General features: G+C 41.6%; 1 protein-coding gene across 2 annotated transcripts in view; it reads right to left on the bottom strand.

Moving 5' to 3' along the window:
• The window catches only part of LOC147027101 (uncharacterized protein C05D11.1-like), a 141001-nt gene that overhangs the window by 85810 nt on the left and 36716 nt on the right, over positions 1-18475 (bottom strand). For both annotated transcript variants that reach the window (XM_085883269.1, XM_085883268.1), the window contains 2 exons: positions 12121-12212; positions 3027-3129 (listed from right to left, as the gene is read on the bottom strand). In XM_085883269.1, the coding sequence (XP_085739395.1) occupies positions 3027-3129; positions 12121-12212 (195 nt within the window). The remainder of the gene's footprint in view (positions 1-3026; positions 3130-12120; positions 12213-18475) is intronic.

The following is an 18475-nucleotide window of genomic DNA, read 5'->3' as shown; positions in this document are numbered from 1 at the left end:
GCCGATACACCAGGGAAAAACAAAAATCACAGAACCATCGGAAAGGATCTGGAAATGAAAACAAATAAATGAGAAATCGAATGCAGGTGAGTGACCTGAGACAATGTGGAAGCATGGTTCGTATGCTTACAATGTGTGAGCACACCTCGCTCGTATATATATATATATATATATATATATATATATATATATATATATATATATATATATATATATATATATATATATATATATATATATATATATATATATATATATATATATATATATATATATATACGAGGTCCGTCGAAAAAGTAATGGAACTGACTTCACAGAAATTTTATTCCAAAAAATATATTGAAATCACAGCTTGTTCCCTTCAAAATCGTTTCCCTCCAGTCTCACACGCTGATCCATCCTCTTCTTCAATGCTTCGATGCACCCCTGGAAGGCTTCTTCTGGAATCCTCCGGAGCTCCATCGTCACGGCCCTTTTGATGGCCTCCACATCAGGAAATTGGATACCCTTGATTACCCTCTTGAGCTTGGAGAATAGGAAAAAATCACAAGGGGCCAAGTCTGGTAGACACAGGGGTTACTCCAGAGTTGGCACGTTACTCTTCGCCAGAAACTGTCGGATGCTCAGGGCACTGTGAGCAGGGGCGTTGTCATGGTGGAGCACCCAGGCGATGTTCTCCCACAGATCCCTCCTCTTGTCCCGGACTGATCTCATGAGGTGCTCGAGGATCTCCTTGTACACGTATTGATTCACTGTTTGACCCTGTGGTAGAAACTTGAAGTGGATGATGCCCTTGATGTCAAAAAACGCGATGAGCATCACCTTGACCTTCGACTTCGACCTCCTTGCTTTCTTTGGTCTTGGTGATGCCGGACTTTTCCACTGACGACTCTGCCATTTGGTCTCGGGATCGTATTTGAATGTCCATGATCATTGCCAGTAATGACTCTCCTAAGCAGGTCTGGATCATCCTTGAGGCGCTCGATAATGTCTTGACAGACAGTGACTCTTTGCTGTTTCTCGTCCTCGGACAACAGCTTCGGGACCATCATTGCACACACCTTGCGCATTTCGACATTTTCAGTGATGATGCTCCAGACAGTGTCCTTGTTGATGGAAAGTCACTCAGCAATCTTCCGCATCGTTAGTCGACGATCTGTGTGCACCATCTGCTTCACACGCTCGATGTTGTCCACTGTTCTGCTCGTTGAAGGTCTTCCAGACTGAGGATCGTCTTCAACTTCCTCCCATCCCTCTTTGAACTTCTTGTGCCATTCAAATGCATGTGTACGTGACATGGTTTCTTCCCCGTAGACTAGCTGCAGCATTGCAAAGGATTTGAAGGTGTTTTGCCAAGCTTGGAAAGAAACTTCAGATTGGCTCTCTGCTCACGACTCATAGCGCGACGACTCAGGCGAGACAACGTGTAAAGCACGACCTGTAAAAAAAAAAATCACACAATGAGCGCAGTCAACCATCACCAATCATATATATTGCTGGAATGTTGTGAAAGACTGGGACACAACGCATTTATTCAAGTTGTGTCAGTGGAGCACACAGCTGGCTCAGTCCCGTTACTTTTTAGACGGACCTCATATATACATATATCAGGTAGGTGTGGGGGGGTGGGGGGAGGGGATGGGGGATGAGTAACCAGGGGTGCATTTCTGTGTGAGCTTTTCTTGGTGGAGGGTTCGGGATTTGTTAGACATTGAAAAGCTATGGAATTATTGGCGTCATGATGGTTACCTTTTGCCATTGCGGGGTGGCAGCAGCACCGCGCGATTCCATATTCCAATATACACCTTTATAGGAGCCGTTGGTATCTTCAAAACGGATGTCAAGGCCAATATCTACAAGCTCAAAGCCTTGCCCAGGTTCTAAAGTACCACCACCCATAATTTGGAGCCTCTCGGTGCTGCGGTTCAGCCGTGAAAGAGTAACATACCAATGCAGAAATAAACACAGAAACAAACACAAACCCACAAAGACTTGAAAAACATTTACAAGAGATGACAACAATTTCAGAATTGATCACTTGGCATTTTACATCACAAAAGCTTTACAGTGTGGTCCAGCAATGCAAAATATGGTTATAGTATGTCCCAAAATTAATTTTCCAGGTGTACAGTGTGTTCCAGAAAAAAAAGATCAACAAGTTAAAATTCAACAATTTTCGCATTTTCGAGCACAAAAACACCACAGTGTTGCCCAACAATGTCAAATATGATTACAGTATGCCCCAAACATAATTTTCAGGTGTGCAGTGCGTCTTTCGGAAAGCATCCGCAAATCATGTAAAAGCTTTACATTCATCCTGATGAGAACATATAACTTCGTGGAAATAGCACTTCAACTGACTGCCCACCGAAGGTGGGCTGAGATGGGAGGATGTGATTGCTGATACTCGTGTGTGATAATACACAAGACGTTTTTTTTATCTTTTAAACAGGGTCGAAGGCTCAGAGAAGAGCTATCTCACACGCACACACACACACACACACACACACACACACACACACACACACACACACACACACACATACACACACACACACACACACACACACACACACGACTTGACATCAGACATGTAGAACCTGTGGCCTTGGGGGAAGCGTCAGAACTTCCCGGGCCACTCTGGGTAGTCGACATCATCGTACAAAGTTATTCTCTTTGCAGTTTTCTGCTCAATTCAGAACAACTCCCCCACCGTCTGCACCCCCTGACCCTATGGAATGCCAAATCATGGTGTTTTCCATGCTCTGTTCTCTAAATGCTGAGTGTGAAGCGAGTCTTTGGTATGACTCGACCAGGGTAAGAAACTAATTGCCGATATACCAGACTTGGAGTGGACGCTTTACCATAACGCCACATATTTAGATGGATAAGAAAAGGAAAGTTGGAAAGGATGGTAGTTTACATTTGATACCTTGAAAATTCAATTTTCTCACAACTATACCAAACTTGTACAATATTAAAACTAAAAACAGGATGAGGCACCAAAACAGAAGATACAAACTTACATGATTTTGTGTTTCAAGAATTTGTCTGTGGATTACAGTTTGCATGCGCTGCATGTCCAGCACATCGGTTCCGTTTGAAATCCTCTCCAACGTGTCGAATACTCTGTCATATGTCACAACAACAAGCAATTATGCAAGAAAAGCCGCAACTGCAATGATAAATGCAACATAATCATCAGAAAGTATCTCTTTTTTTTATTTATAAATAAGTGAGATCTTGGCTCATGGAGGAGCAAAAATTATGAGAAACAAGTACAGAACTGAATTTTTTTTAAAATAAGATAATTACAACTACAGAACTAAAGAAACAACCACAGAATAAATTTCCAGCAATTAAAATGCAAATAATATGACAAGAACATTTAGCAATTTCCATTCAAAACTAACATCTTCAAAACATTAAAATTCACACAAGGCCATCATGATGGTCCATCATCGCTGAGATAATTACGGAGTACAATTTACAATTGTGAAGTTAAATTGGAAAATACAGAATTAGAATATTTGGATAGAGGCCGTGGAGAGTCTCAGCCGTGAGATGAAACCCAGAATATCTCGGAGAACTTTCAGGTAAGAATGCAATTTTGAGGACTGTGTCCACAGAACAATTTGGGGAAAGATATATTTAGGAGTTAAAAGGAGGTTCACAATGCACAGAACAAAAAACATTTTGGGAGTGGAAGCTTTGCCTTCATTCTGTTTTGAACTTGTGCTGCAAGGGCAAGTCTGCATCTAAAGTATGGGTAAATGGTGTCTCAAGTTGAAATTCAGTCTGCTGCTTATGAAAAGGCCTGGATTAAAATGTTCACTCCCTCATCTCCCTCTTTTCAAAAAATGGCAAATACTGTCGGACCTCACAATTTGCAGGGGATACAAAAATCCTGTGAAACACCATGAATATGCCCACAAAAAAATAAAATAAGTGAAAACGCAAAAACCCCATGAATACGCGAAGCATAGGGCCGCGAATGTCGAAACAGATCACATTTTATAAACCGCGAATAGGGAATCCATGAATAGCGGGTTCCGACAGTATTGACGATATAATGTTTGATGCAATCATATACAGTACCACCTCATCTTTCTTAACAGCTGCAAGACCACCTCATCAATAAACAACAATCTTGGTATTCTGGTGTATTTTGTGTCAATGACAACACATATCTTGAACAGCATTTTTACCATGTTTGCTAAAAATAAATAAATAAAATAAAAACCTGCTTTCGATTCCTACTAACCTGTTTTTATTCACCTCCAACTTGCCATGTATGCCCACGCTCTGCCATCTGAGCTATCTGGGCTATCTGGGCGACCCAAAAGCTGAGCTCGCAATTCTCCCACATATAGAGATGCCACTCTCTTCCCCCTGCTGCTTCCGGTGCACTCACTGCCAAACATAGGAGCCATAAGCCTTTTGCTTGGTCATCCTCAACAAGAGCGATCGTCAACATAAAGATCACCCAGAAGTTACGTCCTTGACTCATTTAATTTCTTCCCATTATAATATATTTGCATGTCTGGTGTAATAGAATATATTAATAATAATCTTGTAAAATATATATATATATATATATATATATATATATATATATATATATATATATATATATATATATATATATACATACATATACATATACATATATATATACACACACACACACATACATACATACATACATACATACATGAGCTGGAGTACCCACCGTTGCCCGGGGAAAAAAGATTGGAATAAGAAAGGGGTAAATTGTGGTGCTTAATATAGATCACATTTCAATATCACATTTAATTTGGACATATTTCACATTTCTTTGTCGTTGTCAGCATTCGTCATCAGTGTTCATGAGGTTGTCACGGAGGTTGGCGTAGCTATCAGCAAGCAAGTTGTTTTGCTCCAGTTCGATAAAGCCCAGTCGCTCTGTCTCGACCTTGCAGTAGACATCGACTAGAAACTGCTGAAAGAGTCAGCACATCTTCAGTATGTGGTTGCCCTCTATCACCATGATGTGGTAGCTGTAGTACTGCAGCTGTGTGAGTTTTCGTCCATCCTATCCAGTCGCAGTCCTGGCCGCCAGACGGATGATGGAGCCATCTGTTCCATATGGGAACACTATGGGATACTGGAGTGCATCATAAGATCCATGCAGCTCACTGATCCTCTTAAGTGCCCCATCGTGAAGTCTGGGGACAATGTCTCTGGGTTCTGTTTGCTCATTGTCCATGAGGATGGTGACTTCTGTTGCAGACTGGGCGTTGTAGCGGCATGTGTGCTCTCTTTGCAGTCGCTTATTCTCTCTGATGATGATTTGGCGCTCTTCAGTGTTGCTTCCTTTTGCAAGTACATCTATTGTGGTCTTGAGCTCACGGACCAGATGGTTATTCTCATGAAACCACTTCGTGAGCATCGCAGAGATGTGTGGTTTGAGGCCGGTGTGGTTCCTGGCAGCCAGCTCCTTGGCGTGTGAGTCCAGGAAGTAGACCTGTAGGAACTTTGGCTGGCCTTCTTCCGGCAGGAGCAATCTGCCAATGTGGTGGAACACTTGACCTTGGATCTGGAACCTCGGGTTCCAGCCCTGGACTTTGGCTTCCTTGTGCCCGAAGCTTGTCATCACAAAGCTGCCATTATACGTCCGAATGTTGTCAAGGAAGTGCTTGCTGAGGGGACCTTCGCCTGAGAGAAGTTCCTTCAGCAAGGGAGGAAGGACAGGAGAGGGCTCAAGGACGACCTTGCCATCGCTGCAGCACAGACCCTTGGTCTCTCCCTTGAACTTGTATGCAGAGCAGTGGGTGCAGACTTGGTCCATTCGGCCGATGTCTGCATGAGTTGTTGGGTCAGCCGGGTCATTAGTGAATGCTACCCTGTTGTGCTCTTGTGCCCGGGCCAGTGCTCGTGCTTCTGCAGTGCGGTGACGCAATGCCTCAAGTCTTGCATCACACATTTCCTCAGTCTCATTTCCTCGCCACTGCTGTTACCGATGAGCCTGTTCCTTTAGCCTGGCTGATCACTCCTCTTCAGTTTCATTTTGTCGGCGCTGCTGTTGCCACTGTGCCTGTTCATTTAGCCTGGCATCTTGCTCTTCTTCAGCCTCCTGTTGTCTCTTCGTGTGTTTTCACTTAGCTGCAGCCTTGGGACCAAGGAAGCTCTTCCTTTTTTGGGGCATCTAAAATCAGAAACTTTGTTAACGTTCACTGGTTTGTCCATCCACTGGTCTGTCTTTGTTTTATTTTGATCAGGTTGTGAATAAAAAAAGCCGTGACGCAGAAAATCAATCAATTAAGAGGCCGGCACACCTTGACGTTTTAGCCAGCGTATAGCAAGGTATAAAAATGTTTGTAAAACGCTGGCATACGCTGAACTATTGATGTTTTTTTTTAAGTTTTGGGCATATAATAACGTGTTGGACGTATGCATCGCATAATAGTAATGTACACAGAACATTTCAATCATATAAAGATAACTTATACCAACGAATGCTGAGCGTGTTGTCGGCGTTCACAACTTATGCCCAACGATAGTCTAACTTATGCATAGTGCACGGCAGCGTATCGCCGACAATCATGTGGTGTAGGCTATTCTTAGGCTGCAGCTCGACGATTCAAATCATAACCGCACTAGACATCGAAGTGTGAAGCCGCTGTCACACCTTAACGTTTTAGCCAGCGTATGCCGACGTATGAAAAATTTGCCAAACCAAGCTGGCACATGTCAAATACGTTATGGGTAAGTTCTGTATACATTAATAGCACGCTGGCATACGTCGTAGTACGCTGGCATACGTCGTCATACTCCGAGTTCGTCGACATATTTTCAGCATGTTGAAAATTTCTCGACGTATGACACACGTTCCGCATACGCTTGGCCAGAAGTTGTAGGCACGTTACACGATCGTTGACACACGTCGACACACATTACTTGTAAGTTACCCATAAGTCGAAACACATCGAGGTAATGGTTAGCGTCAGTGTTCCAGACTCTATGGTTTTTTTTTTTTTTCTTCGGTATGACGGCGATGTTGACACTTCGATTTCTAGTGCGGTTATGATTTAAATCGTTGAGCGGCAGCCTATTAATTATATTATATTATAACCACACTAGAAATTGAAGTGCCAACATCACCGTCATACCAAAGAAAAAAAAAACAAAAAAAAAACAAGGAGCCTGGAACACTGACGCTAACCATTACCTTGACGTGTTTCGACTTATGAGTAACTTCCAAGTAACGTGTGTCGACGTGTGTCAACGATCGCGTAACGTGCCTACAACTGAAAGCCAGCGTTATGCGGAACGTGTGAGTCATATGCTGGCATACGTCAAAAAATTTCAAGCATGGAAAATTTGTCTAACAGCTCGGCGTACTACGATGTATGCCAGCGTACTACGACTTATGCCAGCATACTACGACGTATGCCAGCGTGCTCTTAACGTATACAAACTTACCCATAACTTATTCGACATGTGCCAGCGTTTTAGCCAAATTTTTCATACGTCGGCATACACTGGCTAAATCGTCAAGGTGTGACAGGGCCTTTACGGCAGCTAAATTGAAACGGCCAAAAAAAAAAAAACGACAACGTTTTTTTCGGTGTTTTTTAGAGATCTAAGGTGTGCTGTAGTACCTCTGAGAGGTGCTAATTCCGAATATACCTTTAATTTTGTGCTGTGATGCATAGTTCTCAAGTTATGAGGACAAACAACCATACACTACTATATATATATATATATATATATATATATATATATATATATATATATATATATATATATATATATATATATATATATATATATATATATATATATATTAAACACGCACGCACGCACACACACAATTTAAAATTTGAGATTTGGCAATTCTTTCCGTCAAACTGTTGCTTTACATCCAGCCCAGTGTGGCACTACTTGTCACGTGTACAGGGGATCAGGACAGACTCCATACACTTGTTAACTCTGGCTGCCACATCCTGACTGAAACAGGGACCCTCCTCACTTGCTCTCCTCCTGTCCCTCACACAGCCACGGCACCAGTGCTTCCCCGTGGAGCAGTGACATCACTTTCGGCATGAATTTAATGCATCTCCAGCGACGGAGCTATTGGATGTGGGAACGTGAAATCGATGGTACACAAGGGCGGAAGGCAAATAAATAAGGAAGAGAGCGAAAGGATGGAGATGGAAGTTGCAGGAAAGAATGAATGGCAAAGACCAATGGTGTGACGAGAAATCAATCAGCAAATTGCAAAAAGAAGGAACGCGAACGAGCAAAGCAAAGCAAAATTAAGGACGGAGGGAAGGACTCAAAGCAGAAACGACAAGAGGAGAGAAGGGTGAGATGAGACTGACGTTTGTGCAAATAAACAATAATAATAATAATAATAATAATAATAATAAAAATAATAATGATGATGGATGGAACCTCAAACATAGTCCGGAACACTCTCAAGCTGCAAAGCTTCAAATTTGTGTCATTCTCCACCCTTCTCCTTCAAAGGTTCTGCACGCATCAATTTCCGGAGAGTAAGCACGTTCTTCGGCCTCACTCCTCTGCCTTTCGGCGTTCCTTTTTTCCCTGGTTGGTTAGTACTGTACATGTAAATACTTAATTAACCATCCAATATTTTTCTTTTTTTCCCCCAGATTTTACTAAATGAATTTCGACTTGCGCAAAAATCGACTTGCGTAAAGGTCCCAGGAACAGAACCATTAAGCAAGTCGAGGACTGTCTTTATCTCTACTAATAAATGTCGGTGTGGGTGTGTATGTGCGGATGCGTGTGTGCGGATGCGTGTGCGTGTCCTCCACAACTCGAAAATCATGAAACCGAGCGGTCTGCAAGTTTGCATGCATACCAAGGTAGCTCCAAAGGAATGCATGAGTAAAAATTGGGTGTTTGGATTAATTAAAGCACCCCCTTTTAAGATAATTAAGGGCCTGATTAATGATATCCATTATCAAGTGCATCCTCGGCCACCTTGCTCTCGATGGTGTCTTCAGGCTAATTTGATTACCTCCCTGGGGTATAATTCGCCATTTTGTTTGGCCTCCTCAACAATTTTCTGGGTTGGAACAGGCCACAACAATTTCTTGACGATAAAGTTATTTTTGTTTTTTTACTTTCCTCACATATCATCGAATATCATCGTACCTACGAATCGCTGGATACATTGCAATGCTATTAAACGCACAGAGACGCCAGTGTTTGTGGCTTTATTTCATTTTCGCACATGCCACAACCTCGAGAATGTCTTAATCCAAGCCGAATTACAAAATTTCAGCTCCATAATTGAACTTATCAGCAGTTCGACTGCTAAAAAAAAGAAGTGTTCATTTGGCCAATTCGGACTTTGCTTGGGGGTCTCCAGGAGGTGTTTGATATGATGGATTATTGCTTCCCAAGCCAGCTGTTCCTTATCAACCGTTTCATTTGAGTGCTTCCTTGAGTGCTTAAGCCACTTGGCGGGCACTCTACAATATTTGCACTATCACTGAATACTGTATATTGATCAACTTTAAAAAAGTTCGAAGGGAGCACATACCTGAGTTGGCCACGTGTTGTTCTGCAATGCAACAGACGGTGGCTGGCTCACTGAAAATGTGAAATATTATTTTGCATGATCTTCCATTATACAACCTGCCACTTCAGCATAGATAAATACAAATAAAAATTAAACATTTCGTTTTTAAAAGTTTCTTCAACCATTTTGTGGAGTGCTTGGTGAAGCCACTTGGCACGCTTTCTTCAAACTTTGATGGTGATACCGCTGTTCGTTACCGGAGGAAGGAAGGTAAAATAAATTATATGACCACAATAAGTAAACGATAAGGACACTTGTTAGAGCACCTACCTCCGCCACACAACTCCTGATCCACGAGAATATATTGGGCCCAATACATTTTTGAAATATCATGCTACATATCGCTTTTCACCTCATCTCTCAATGGTGAAGAATCACTTAAAAAATTCTCGTAGGTCAGATCCGGACTCGGATCTTCACAAAAATCGAATCAGTTCGTCCTTATCACACACCCAACCTGTCCACAAAATTTCATCCAAATCCGTCCCCAAGTTTTTGAAATATTCTGCACACAAACAAACAAACAAACAAACAAGAAAAAGACGTCGTACAGAGCACGATACTTGCAAAATCCATGACAAATTTCATCTCAAAAATAATTGGCTAGTTGCATTCAGTGACCTGAGATATAAATCCTCTTCAAATTTCAAGTCAATCGGATGAAAATTGAGGATTTTAGAAATCCCACCTAAGTTGTTGACCTTTGGTCTACGTTGACCTTTTGACGTAGAAAAAACAATAGGCTTATTCCTGATGACCAACTCTACCATTTGATGAAGTTTCCTGAAGATCAGTTTGAAATTGTGACCTGTAGGTGACAAACAGACATACGAACAGACAGACAGAATAACAAAATTGACGAACCAATATACTTGAAAAATCTTCGATTTTGCAAGTAACAAACAAACAAACAGACAGACAGGGGTGAAAACATAACCTCCTTCACCTTCAGTGGTGGAGGTAAAAATGCTTTCAGTCGTTCTGAAGTAATGAATCGCCACATCACAGCAGAAAAGCCGAGAGTTACGCATGCTTGCTCCAAGCTATCCAACCTGGCCCTGACCCAGCTATAAACTGTCATCCTGGTGTTTCACCAATGTGTGTGCCATCTCTCGGATGGACGTTAAACTGGGCGTTACATCCGCCGGACTCTCTCTCTCCCCCCTCCTCCTCATCCTACCCCACTCCCACCTCTCTCTCTCTCTCTCTCTCTCTCTCTCTCTCTCTCTCTCTCTCTCTCTCTCTCTCTCTCTCTCTCTCTGACCCCCCCTTCCTCTCTGCTCCCTCTCAACAACTCTTTCTCTCCCCACACCTTCCCCCCTTCCGAGCCTCCCCTCCGCCCGCTCTGCTTCCACTCTCTCCCCCAACCCTTCATATCCCTGTCAGCAAAGTGACGGGTTGTATTCGATAGAACATAATAGGCTAATGCTGTCTGTTTGTCTGCCCCATTCTGAAACACAGAAACACTGCTGGGAAGAAAACACTATTCAGTAAAACTTGCTTCAAAGTAATCCAAACCTATGGGAAAATTATAATTTTTTTCAATTGGATCAAAAATTTGAACCTGGGCAGTGTATGTGCAACAGACTGCTGCCTCGATCACTCCTGGAAAAAATTTTTTTTTTTCTTTTCTGTTATGAAATATACAACCTCCCATTTTTGAGCTCTTTCAACGAGCGCATTAATAAAAGGCTTCATTTTTATATTGTGGTTTTTTTTTTTTTTTTACCACGGGCTTCTGCCATTTCGCAATCTCAACTTCACGAGCAAGTTACCTGTGCCTGCACGGAATTTGAAACGGGGTAGGGATGGAGAGAGTAAAAATGCAAATGACATCTTCTGTCATCGAGCCGGCATGCTGGGAGCAACAATTCATGTTTTTGATGCATCTCCATCCATGCATTGGGACCATACTCTGTGGAGAACATTGGTGCTGCCTAAGCAGTCTCCTTGGCTGTTGGACACAATCCTGGATGGGTCGCCATTCCAAAGCAGGATACCAGCAAGCTGGCATTCATTTTGCCAACCTCGGAAGGATGACAGGCAGAGTCAACCCCACCTGGTATTAATTCAACAGCAAAGTTGAATAAATACCAGGTTTTGAACTCAGGATCCGAGGATCCCAAACCCACCACTCGAGCCATTAAGCCAACACCAGGCATGTTCTTGATGCATCCGATGCAACTTTAATGCTCCAATTGCGGCGGAGTGCTCAATTTGATAACTGCTTGTTACCCGGGGTCTGTAATAAAAGTTAGTTTTGGTACCAAAGCTAGTGACCAAATGAAAATTAATAGTCGGATTCAATAATAACACATGCGACGGTTTCACTTAGCTACAACGATGGCATTGTAAAATTACCCGTTTGGATCACCCTTCAGAGGCTTAATGCAAGAGAAATTCAGCGTTAAAAGGGCGTGGTAAAAAGTTATGGAATAAAAATACCGAGCTGCTGCAATTACATGCAAGGTCATCAGAAGGAGATTATAAACACCCACACTTACACAACTTCAATCACTCACTTTGCACGAACATCATGTAGTTTTTGAAATGGCACATTGCAGGACTTGATGAGAACACAGCCAACACTATTCTCTTGGACACTCCATTTCACCTGCGTAAAAGATAGCAAAAACATAATGAGAAATCATAATTTTAAGTGAAACATGCCACATTTCACTGGAAATCGATGTTATTTAACGAGGTTTCGCTGAGCAATGCAAAATGTTTCATTTCACGACATTGAGGGTTTTTTGATGACATATGGCTGTTAATAATCTCCGAATAACCCTTCAGGTTTTACGCTTTGCTACCTATGCCTTCAGCACTCCATGACCATACCATACATGATATTTAGACACAGAAGAGCAAAAACAAAACTTCATACTTTTTCTGCAAATGAAACACAAGGAAATTATTTTGCGGGCAGATCATTTTCCTCTAAAAATGGGCGGCAAATGGCATTAAATGGGAAAACAAGGAAAAAAAATTCCCATAAATGAAAAGTGCTGCAAGCAACAACACAACTTAGACTATGAAGCAAAATTCAGCACATTCAGATAATATTCGCATTGCCGCAAGCATTAGTCAACATGTTGTAGCTTAAATGGCTTTTTGGGATTAACAATGTACAGAGCTTAGAAATAGTTATTTCCATAGTGCATGCTTAGCATAAGAGTGAGGAAAATTAATTGTAATAGAATGGGTGTTGTGCATCAAAGACCTCTTCTCCCTTGAAACCATTTTTTATGTTCCATCCCTTGTAATCTGTCTTTTATGTCCTTTTGAGGAATAGTGGCACTGCAGGCCGGACAAGGTGCAAGTTTTAGTGCACCTATACCAGGCCTGAAACTTTCAGGATGGGCCGAGAATCTCAGAGGCGGGAAGTCACCTCAAGTGGCGTCTGACCGCCAATGAGTGAGGAGCGGGCAGGGCCAAGAAACCTCAAGGACCAGGATGAGAGAGGATTGGTTAAAATGGGAAGAGGCCAGAAATCTGGGGATCTGTGCGAGTGTGGTTTGGAGTTTGACTGTGAAGGAAGGGCCGTGGAGCTCCTGAGGAGGTGGAGCCTGTACCTCCCTTCACCTCATCCATTTCTCTCCCTCGCAAAGCTCAAACTCCATCATTGTGCCGAAACCTTCCATTAGATCTGCGTGATCAGGTTGCCTGCCTCTCGTGCTCAGGACATACCCCGGTGGACTCGTGACACTCATGTGGGCCATACTGGAGTATTCAGTGTCTTATGATTTTCTATCTGGTCATTCTCCAGTGGAATGCTCGAGAACTTTAAGGAAAGGCCATTTAAGAATCTTCGATTTGTATGAATCGCCAGGGCGCATATTTATTTGATTATAAATAACATTGTGATTTTGCATTCATGCTCTTCTCACCCTTATTTAACACGCACTTTAAACTCACTGTGTCTCTGCTTGAATTATTTGGGTTACCACTATCGCAAAGCCACGTTGGCTTTATTCAATCCTTTAGAGGACAGATTGGAGGGACGATTAGCATCTGAATCCAAACCCCTTTCTCACCAAGCACGACAAACTGCTCTAAGTCACTATTTTTAGTTGTTTGGTGTGAGGAGAAATCTGGAACATGGCTCGATCGACCACAGACAAGGCAAACTGAGCTTGGTAAGTAAACATGTGAATCGGCCCTTCATTCAGCTCAGTGCATCTGGCCCGGCAAGCCGACGTAACAAGATTATATCAAATACAGGAAACAGACTCCCTTGAAATGCGACAGTATGAAAATTATTCAAATGGTTTCAGCTGGCAGGTGATTGTCAACGAAAACCGATTGGGTAAAGACAGACATTGCATTTAAAATGAGTCTGTCTGCAGCATTTAAACTAATTTATTGTTGTTGTGTCTTAATGGATGAATCATAACTTTTATCAATTACTCATAATGAGGTTACCTTTGTAATGTGGTAACAATTTTTATTTAACAGGTCATATGCATTGCAACATATAATTAAGGGTTGGGGTAGGTGTGTATGTGTGTGTGTGTGTGTGTGTGTGTGTGTGTGTGTGTGTGTGTGTGTGTGTGTGTGTGTGTGTGTGTGTGTGTGTGTGTGTGTGTGTGTGTGTGTGTGTGTGTGTGTGTGTGTGTGTGTGTGGAGGGAGGGGGAGAGAAAACCAAAAAAGGAAGAGAAAGGGGAGAAAAAGAAAGAAGGGGACAAGGAGTAGTACAGTAAAGTGCCGGAAGACTGAAAAGGAGGTTCGGTGAAGATAGGAGTGAGGCCGAAAGAAATGAGAGGGGCATAAGAAACAGAGGAAAAAGGAGGGGGTTTAGTCGGGCTTCAGGCACGATACTGCATTAAATAATTTTAACAAAGTTAAGACAAAATTACATCCTTCTTCCATTCCCCCTGAAGACCTGTTTCATGGGAATCATGGCTATGTTGACTGGGCAAGACTCAACACTCTCTTTCACTTAATATCCCAGTTGTTTCAAAGTGTGAATATTTCCTTTTCCACACAAGTTTTTGTTTTTTTGATCACCACCAGACTTGAAAGAAGGTTCAAAGACTGCCCTTTATAATTCTCTGATTTCTAAAAGGAAACTTGCAATATACAAGACAAAGAAAGCTAAGTTTCTTGTAGATGCTGACATTGCATGCAATCTCGTCATTGTTTTTGAAGCTCTTGCCACGGCAAGGCTATGCATACAATGTTCTTACTGTTAAATTAAAGGTGGTTGGCAAACATCGAGACCTTACTTACTTACAATTTAAAGTCACTAAGGCTCCTGAAATATCTTGCAGCTAAATTATATTAAAGATGAATAAATCAAGATGTACAAGAAAGTAATTTTTGACACTACATTTAAAAATGTAAAGAAACCAGAGGGCTGCAATCGGAGATCACTGATGGTTCGCGGTAGAGCCAACTCGGAATGATAGCCAATTGGCAGCACTTGAAATTATGCCTCGTAAAAAAAACAACCTTTATTTTTTTTTGTGTTTGAGGATTTTTTTCTCCAAAAAGCAGGACACCACTGAAACCAAGACTGAACAGTTAATGTCTCACTCTGGGAACCATGATAATCATTTATAAAAGTAAAGAAGAAGACTTCAATGATAACAATTGAGGTAAAGATACGGCACCATTACATACACAGTCAGGTATATCACATTCAAGTTGATCAGGTGGTATATACACCTACACTCATTTGGTTTTGAATGTGAACAAAGGAACTTTTGACCTTTTTACACTATACTCGACCTTTCTAGCCAATATCGAAAACTAATTTTAAAATGTGTTTGATGTCGTGGGGAAATCCAAAAATGTTTGTGGGGAAGTTTAGAAATCTATACAGGTGCATTAGCTAATGTGCATGGATCTACGAGTAAACATCACATTTTGCCTGTGGAAGGCTTACAAATAATAAATAAATTAATTTGCATCTGAGACACAAAAGAGGGAGACAAACCACACATGGTAGACACATGAAGCTGTGTGATTAGACCTGACAGCTGTTGGCACCTGTCCAAGTAAGTAAAGAATGTGTGTTGGAGTCGGCATTAAACAAACTGTGATACAAAGCAAAGGCTTTAGAACAGACTTTAAGGATAAGAAAAAAAAAACGAAAAGAAAGAAAGAAACCCCATGGTGCAGTTTAGATTTGGAATGACTTGAGATGGAGATTAGTGCGAGCTAAAATTGTTTACAATCCCATGAAAACATTTACAAGGTTTCGGGATAACAGCAACTTCAGGATGAGATAAATCAGGGATTTGCATGAAGTTGCGATTGAAAATATAAATCATATTTGCATAAAAATACCCTGAGTTTCATGAAAATAGCAGTTCTGAATCATTTTCCCAGAAATCTGGCAAATACAAATCAAAAATAGCAAAACTTACAAAACATTGGCTGTGTTCTCCAAATGACTGTATCAGGATATCACACTAATCATGCCAAGGCACAAGTGCTTTCTTCAGTGTTCTGAGTCTTCCACAAGGCTTGACTTGAGACAAAAAAAAGAACAAAACCCAACCAAATATGCTTGGATACACAAACTGCAATCAAAACCCTTAAAGAGTTTCTTTTTTTTTGAATAAAACATTTTCTTTCGGTTTTTCCTCCACCATCAATTCCATTGCTGATTGTGGTTATGAAATGTGATTGAATAAATAACGATGACTTTCATCCAATGATGGTATGTTAAATTAGTGTTTGGTGAAGTTCATTGGTTATCGAAAGGCAAACAAGCAAATCTCCTCCAATGTTTCTTCCAAAAAGAGATGTTACTTAATAAATTGATTTTGACAAGGCACGACAAGGAGAAGTCCACTGAAATGAAAAGTACAGTGACACCTGGTAGGCAACCAAGTACAAACACCTCCTGCCACAGTTTTCAGGAGGGTAACAGATTTTTGAGATTAATGCACTTGCATCTTGAAAGGACGAAAAAAAAAGTCGAAAACTCCTTGATGGCACGGAGCAGGAGGCCCACAAAAGGTCATGAATGTTTCCATGGCTGACAAAAAAAAAACTCTGGACAGGTGGCTACTCTTGTCGCAAGGTGCTGAAGGTTTGTGAAGGAATTTCCAATTTGATCAATGGTACATTAAATTTTAAAGCCTGCACTATGGAATTTTTGACATCCACTAGAAAATGCCAGCAGATGGAACACCCAGCTTAAGGCACTCACAGATGCAACACCCTCCCAGTGAAGCACGAGGTTGAGATTTTGTATTCGGTTGACAAATAAAACAAAAACAAGAGAGCTCAAAAGCGAGTCACCTACAGTAGTTCCCCATTTGAAAAGGACTGGGGCCGAGCGTGAACCACAGGGAAATATACTGCAAATTTCACCCTCCCAGTGAGGAGTGATGCCAATTCCCAATGGCTGCAAGTTTTCCCAATTGTGCAATTTCCCAGGCAGATATGCCATGATGATAAAACAAGGTGTATTATAAAAAAAACAAGAGTGGGGGAGAACAAGGAAGGCACATAATATGGTTTTATATGCACTAGAATATAAGACCTTTCGCTTCGTTGACGGGAATACCAATCTTTGCTACGATGGCTAATAGATGAGGAAAGAAAAAAAATGAAATTGCTCGTTGAGCAAGGAATTGCCGGAATAACTTTGTCATATCTCCATGATCTCTGAAAAAACAAAAAACTGGAAATAAATTTGGTTCTTATAAGCCAATAGTGCTACTGTTTCATGAGTTATAGCACTTAGTTTAGTCATGATCATAACTTGGAAGTCAATCGGACTTGAAATGGCGTTTTAATCGCAATTTGAAAGTTTTGACCCGACCCCCCTGACATTCGACCCCCGAACGCTAAGAAGGGTGTTGGTGTGACACCCCAATGAGTCATATGGTTGGATGCAGTATTGGAAGATGCACATTTTGGATTTAGTTTGAAGTCGATACAGCCATTTTAGCGGACGTTATTGCGAAAAGAAGAATTTCGGTTTTTCGGTGACCTTGACCTTTGACCGAGATTCACCAAAAACGACGAGTTTCTAAGTTGGACCATGGCCGACGTCTGTACCCAGTTTGGTCATGATTGCTGAAACGGTGTGGCTGCGACAGGGTAAACAAACACACAAACAAACAGACAGACAGACAGACAGACAGACAGACAGACAGAATAACACACACAGCTGACCAACATAATTGCCGAAATCCGAAGGATTCCGGCGATTAACAATGATTCCTGTGAGATCCTGCCCTCCGTGCGGGGATAACCAGCATTGCAAGTTGGCATTTGCAGTTAAGTCACATGTGCCCACATACCCATGCACACAAACCTACTGTCTTTATTACGGTATTACCCTCGCTGAAGGAGAGGGTATGGCATTTGGGTCGGTTTGTTTGTTTGTTTGTTTCTTTGTTCGCACAAAACTTTCATGTTTTTCTCCCCAACCGCTTCTCGGATTGAGAGGAAATTTTCAACATAGGAGTGACTACTCATGTAGAATGATTAATTGATAATCATGATGTCATAGGTCACATGGTGTGGCAGCCATATTGGAAAAATAGAAAAACTTTGGAACTCCATCTCTGAAACCACAACAAGGAAAAAACTGAAACTTAGCCTGTACTCCTAAGCACTCCGTACACATGCACACAATCACCCATCAATGATCAAACTACCTGAAAGTCCTGCCAACGTCCCCATACCCCTCTATCTCCATAACTTCCAGGTACCTATCTAATTCTAATTTAAACTTATCTACTTTTTCTGCTGTCACTGCCTTTCCAGGGAGGCCATTCCATGCAATAACTACTCTCTGGGTGAAAGTCCCCTGCCTTGCTACCATCTTTACTCCCCTCTTCTTTACTCTCAAGCTATGGCCCCTGGTTCTATCACTGTCTACTGTGTTGAATAATTCATCTGCACTA

This window comes from Eptatretus burgeri, chromosome 5 (genome assembly GCF_056783735.1).
Source record: "Eptatretus burgeri isolate ZD-2024b chromosome 5, Ebu_testis_v1, whole genome shotgun sequence".
NCBI classification, from domain to species: domain Eukaryota; kingdom Metazoa; phylum Chordata; class Myxini; order Myxiniformes; family Myxinidae; genus Eptatretus; species Eptatretus burgeri.
The sequence above is the reverse complement of the archived record's forward strand: the minus strand, read 5'-3'. Positions and strand labels throughout refer to the sequence as shown.